Source organism: Borostomias antarcticus (genome assembly GCF_949987555.1).
Source record: "Borostomias antarcticus genome assembly, chromosome: 9".
Taxonomy (NCBI): Eukaryota; Metazoa; Chordata; class Actinopteri; order Stomiiformes; family Stomiidae; genus Borostomias; species Borostomias antarcticus.
In genome coordinates this window covers 26,298,981-26,305,226 of record NC_140242.1, presented here as the reverse complement: position 1 = coordinate 26,305,226, position 6,246 = coordinate 26,298,981, and the positions used below count along the sequence as shown (strand labels likewise).

The 6,246-nt window shown below is 47.2% G+C and overlaps 1 protein-coding gene across 1 annotated transcript in view; it reads right to left on the bottom strand.

The window, feature by feature from the left end:
• Nucleotides 1-232: 232 nt before the first annotated feature.
• scn1laa (sodium channel, voltage-gated, type I-like, alpha) overlaps nt 233-6,246 on the bottom strand; it is a gene marked incomplete at both ends in the record, with an annotated part of 31,160 nt that continues 25,146 nt past the window's right edge. The window contains 2 exons of the mRNA XM_084442951.1: nt 233-1,437; nt 1,761-2,031. Coding sequence (XP_084299077.1) covers nt 233-1,437; nt 1,761-2,031 — 1,476 coding nt within the window. The remainder of the gene's footprint in view (nt 1,438-1,760; nt 2,032-6,246) is intronic.

Below are 6,246 nucleotides of genomic sequence, written 5' to 3'. Positions count from 1 at the left end.
TTTTTCTTTTGTCTCACAGTAATACCAACTAAAAGAAAACGGTCCCATAACAGCCTGAGAACATGAGTCACTTCCTTGTTTCAGGCACCAACCTTAAATCTCATCTCAAGTAAGCATTGTCAGTTTGGCATAGATATCCACACCAAGGAAGGAAGTCCACTTGACACACTGGCCACCTTAAAAGGCTGTAAACAATTGGTCATTGTAAGTCTATGTTGCACCTCCCCAAGATTCATTTCCCACCATCACTAACATCTTTGCCCATGACCTCTTTCTCACTCCTGTCTTTTTCATATTTGTTTGTGTCTGGTTGTGTCACGCTGTCATAGGACGGTGGAGATGCTGTGGAGGGTGTCATGCCAGTCTTATTTGAAGTCGACATCTCACTCAGCTTCTCTATGACCAGGTCATCTTTACTCACCGCACTTTTCACATCCTGAATCCCCTCCCCTAAATCCTTGAATGTGGTGGAGGCCCTTTTCACAGTGAGTCTGGCCATATAGCCTCTGAAGGTTCTCTGGATAACAATGGCCGACATTTCCTCCTGCTTGCGGCGAAGGGTGGTGGTGATCGGCTCGTAGGACACCTTGGAGGGGTTGGAGGCCATGAAACGCTCCTCCATCTGCCCCCGGAGGATGTCCATTTCGCCGCCTTCCCCCAGGACGCGCTTGGTGAAAGCGAACAGGATGTCCAGACAGTGGATGCGCTCGCCGCTCACCATCGGCAGGTCCATGGAGATCAGCTGGACCGTGTTCGGTTTCGAAATGTGCAGCGGCGGGTCCAGGGCGTGCGCGAAGTCCGACAGCTTGTTGTACTCCATGAACTGGGTGGCGCGTGGGTCGAACTTCTCCCACACCTCGTAGAACATCTCGAAATCGTCCTCGCTCAGCGGATCGGCGCTCTCCTCCGTGGCCACGCTGAAGTTCTCCAGGATGACGGCGATGTACATGTTGACCACCACCAGGAAACAGATAATGATGTAGCTCACAAAGAAGCCTATCCCGACCATGCGGTTTCCACAGTCGCCCCCCTTGTAGAGGCTGCCGGGGTGCTCCTTCCCGATGTCACAGTCCGGGTCCCTGTAGTTTAGGATGGGAGCCAGCAGGCCGTCCCAACCAGCCGAGGTGGTGATCTGGAACAAACAGATCATGCTGTTGCCAAACGTCTCGAAGTTGAACATGTCGTCGATGCCGGCTTCCTTCTTGACGTAGGCGAAGTTCGACATGCCGAAGATGGCATAGATGAACATGACCAGGAAGAGCAGGAGGCCAATGTTGAACAAGGCAGGAAGTGACATCATCAAGGCAAACAAGAGCGTGCGTATTCCCTTGGCAGCCTTAATGAGGCGGAGGATGCGGCCGATCCGGGCCAATCGGATGACTCTGAATAACGTTGGCGAAAAAAAATACTGCTCAATCAAGTCAGAGAGAAACATGCCTGGAGAGAAAAAATAAGAATGAAAAATACTTAGTAATTCCACAATATTGCAATTGAGTGCAACAGACATAAGCTGTGTTCGGAATCGCTCCCTCGTTCCCTCACTCCCTATTCCCTATATAGGGTTCACCATGTAGTGTACATGCACTGTTCCCTGCAAATCAAGGTGAATTGTGGGTAATAAATAGTGGACTATATAGGGAACAAGAATTCCGTTGAGAATTCGGACACAACAAACAAACATGGCTGACGCCCTATATAGTGCACTATATAGTGAATAGGGAGCGATTCCGAACACAGCTATATAAAAAGGTGGACCTTACCAATTATTGACAGGATAACAACAATGAAGTCGAATACATTCCAGCCAATAGTGAAGTAGTATTGACGGAGTGAGATCATCTTTAGCACACACTCTCCAGAGAACAGAATAACAAAGACCATGTTGATCCAGTACAGGATCTTCTTCATGTCCTCAGATTGGTCGTCTGTCTCCACCATCATGGTGACCATGTTAAGGCATATAAGGACCATGATGAAAATGTCAAAGGCTTGCTTTGTAATAAAATCAAAGACATATCCTTGAAATTTGTTCTGGAAGAGACAAAAAGAGAGAAAAAAAAACAGTTTATGTTTAGACACCGGAAATATAAGTGACAGTTTTCTTTCAAATGTCACTATGGGAAAACGCTCCAGGCATGACTGACCACGGAAGCAGCAATGACACCACGTCTGTCATATGAGAGAGAGGTTATAATAAGCAGTGACCCCCACATGTATGGCAGTCTCGCACACTTCCCTGTGAAGACCACAATTAAGAAGCTTTCCTCAGCACAACTCGGTTGTTCTGTCTCCTGATAATCAGTTCCCAGACAAGCTGTCAAGGACTTTGTTGACGAACGTGGGACGATGTCTTTTAGGGCTGTGGCTAACACGTTAAGGAGAACTGCTATTTGGCTTGTTTTACCTGGCATTTGTGTGCTGGGTGCTTGCTATCCTTGCAGTCCCACCTTAAAGGACCATACCGGTCTAAATAGTATTTGATCTCCTTAACCTAGTCACCCAACGTATATCACATTATCGCAATCCATTTTCTGAAGTAAAGCTCATGCTAAAAGATGTTTGCATTTTCGTGTTTTAGTTACATTTCAAAAGTTGAACATGATGGCTTTAAAACGTATTTTTGTGTGTTGGCTGTAAGCGTTCGTCACCATACTTTATGTGGTAATGTTCTCAGTGACGAAGTCTCTCGTGTTGCTATTCTTCCTAGTCCGTCTCGTCTACCCGCCTGTTTCCCATGCCCCGCCTAACCAGACTCTCCCTCTGCCACAATAAACGCACCCACACTGGGCTACTCCCTCATTACCGTCTCCTGAGTCGTGCTGTTGGGTACAGCTGTTCAGCACCAGCCCTCACAAGATGAGTCTCTCACAGGCTGGGGTGCAGTCAGAGCCAGTCCTAGGCTTAGGCGAGATAGGCGGTCGCCTAGGGCGCCAGATAGCCGAGGGGCGCCAAGATGATTTTTAGGGGCCAGAGAGCTCTGCTGCTCCAGTCCCTCTTGTAGTATTTGCCAATATTCTGAATCTTCTGAATTGGATTCTTCCTCTAGGAAGTCTGACTTCCCATGCATGAAAACTCACCAAACATTGCACATAGGTCCAGTCCTATGCCAAAAGTCCTCAACTGGCATTGGGGGCCAAAAGTCCTGATGGTGGCGTTACAGCAACCGTCTTTTCTTTGTTTAAAACTTTTTTTTAAATTATAACAAATCAGCCATATATGCTATCACTTTGCAACCACTACCAAAACGTAGGCCCCAAGTGAGTAGAAACGTCCATATGCATTGGACTGGAAGGAATTATGAAGTCCAGCTCTTCGTTTTTCAAAAAAACTGTAAAACCAATCTCCTCCTACATATTTTGTCATTTGACACCACAGTTGCTACACTGCATCTTCAGACTGTCCTCCACAAACGTCCTACACAGATTTTTGAAATGAGCCCACAGCACATCAAAATGTTTTACTGTAAACAGTACTGTATGCAGCTACTGCAAATGCTCGCTCATTTAATGTTCATGAAAAAATGACGTTTCATGTTTCATAATGGATACCCATTAGCTAACTGTCTTATGACAGTTGCTAGTCTTCCTGACATCCATCATGACATCGTAGATATTAAGACATTTTTTAGAATGTTATCTCAAAAACTGAATTGTAACAGTATTTTCAATTCTCTCCTCATTCTGTCCCCCTATTGCACTCATATGGGGAAAAAATACACTACCCACAACCCTATAGTGCAACAGCGCAAGCTCCACCAATCAGAGATGTCAACCCCGTCCCACCCCCACTTACAGTAGGACTACATCCGGCCAAATTAATTGATTGGCCAATGATTGAGCACAGGCGCAGTTACTCTGCAATTAGCAAGACAAGCTAAGAAACATTTCAAACCCCAGACAGTTTGTCACGCATGGAGCAGATAGACAGACAGACAGACAGACAGACAGACAGACAGACAGACAGACAGACAGACAGACAGACAGACAGATAGAGATAGATAGATAGATAGATAGATAGATAGATAGATAGATAGATAGATAGATAGATAGATAGATAGATAGATAGATAGATAGATAGGCTGAACAAGAATATAACCTTCCCTTGCTGTCTACGGTTGTGAGTTCAAGCCCCGGGTGATGCAGAATAAGCATGCTACTCAGGCATTGTGGTTTTTGGATTGATTTGATTTTAAAGATATTTTTAATGTACTGTAAGAAGTTTTAAATATTTAGGGCCCGGGCAGAGACCCTTGTATATTTTGTAATTTGTCTCTTCCTCTTCCTCTGCAAAACATCCGGCCCCAACTCAGTGCTGAAACAGCAGCTGTGATTTATTAGCATTTTTTGGTGCTAGCAGCAGCACTGGTTTCATCCACCAGGGGGGGCAGTGAAGGCGCTGTGGGCTCTACGGCTCCATCGTCGAACAGTCAAGTGTATCTAGCCTTGAAACTGAATGCAGCCACCGAGAAAAGCAGAAGCCAAAACGTCTGGCTGCATTAAAGCGATTGTGTGTGTGAAGTTTGAATAAAAAGAGATGAACATTTATCCAGTGTGTGGGTCATATTGAACCGTATCTATGCAGGGTCGCCATTTTCTTATCAGAACGGACAACACGACAGTAGTGGCATACATCAACGGCCAGGGTGACAGATGCTCTCTGCTTGTACACAGTGATGGCAGCGAGCCCCTGGACTCGCTTTCCGGGCGTAATGAATTCGGGGGAACTGACCCACTCTCCAGGGGGATTATGGGGGAATGAAAACTCCATCCCCAGGTGATCAATCAGATTTGGGAGAGATAGGAGCGAGCTGCTATTAGGCATTGCGTGAAAGTGCTCATTGCTCTCTGGTTTTCTCTCTGAAGGATGGCGAGGCACCTCTATGAGTGGACGCACTGTGGCCAGTCGTGTTGCTTTACACATTCCTCCCACTCAGCCTAATACCCCCCCCACCCCCCCCCCACTCTGACCTGAGAGAACACGGTTTATCATCCTAATTGCCCCGTACAGGCCTGGGAATCTCTGTCTGGCGGAAAATAATTCAACTGCTGTCTGGCCAGCCCTGGCAACTCCCACTGTGCAGGGCCCTCCTATCCACAAGCGCACGGCGAGATCTATACCCCCTATATCTATATCTAGATCTATATCCCCACCCGGACTGGGCTGATCTCTGGGCCCGAGCCCCTGACAGGATGAATGAATCTACATACGGCCGGCCTGCCACCGAATGTCGTTAACACCATTCAGAGTGCTAGATCCAGCCTGTCTAAGCTCATCTCTCTTGTGGTAGCAACATAGAACTGCAGATTCTGGGACCACTGCCTCTTGTGGTAGCAACATAGAACTGCAGGTCAACAACATGACGGAGGAAGCCAGGGAGGGAGGGAAGGAGGGAGTGACAACCGGACATTTGCTATCATTGGTGCGCTGGCTTACAGCCACACACAAAAAGAATGGAGGTGAATGGTGTTCACCGTGTTTGGGCGGCTCGTGGATTCGCCTCAATTCGGACCCGTTCCAAAATTAATGGGTTCTAGGTTCCCCCCACACAAGGGTAAACCTCTCTCTGTTGTCAACGTCTATCTCATTGGATAGAGGAGGCTACTCTCTGGGCCTATAAGAACAGGGGTTTGCTGGCTCCTCTGGGCTTCAGGGGTCATTCCACCAGGGGTGTGGCGGCTTCTCGGTCACTGGTTAAGGGTATTTCCGTGGAGGATATGAGTTGGACTCTGCACACATCTATCAAGATTTTACTGGCTGGGTGTGACTACGCCTTCATTAGCGCACACGGTCCTCAGACTCGGTTCATCAGAGGGAGAGGGCTCATTTTATTCCCAGCCTTTTTCTGTTTGTCCAGTCGGCTTTGGATTGCACTTGCACGGGAAAGAGATGTGATTGAGAATGCCATACCTGCGGGTCACAGCTTATTGTAAGGGGAGGCGGGGCTGTGACCTGTCTGTCATACGACTGCTGTGGTGTCATTGGTGCTTCTGTGGTTGGTGACGCCTGAGGTGCTTTCCCAGAGTCAGATACCTCACTCTTGTTATCAGAGAACCGGGGTTACGCTAGTAACCTAACGATTATAGGTTAAAGAAACGTTTAACGTGGTAATGTTGAAGGAACATGCCAACTTTTGGGGAAATTAGTTTATTTGTCATCTCAATGCTTCCTACTAAACGCACAGAGAAGAGAAGGGTATGTATCTTCTTATCTGACTCTGGGGAAGATGGAAAGTAAGCTAATTTCCTC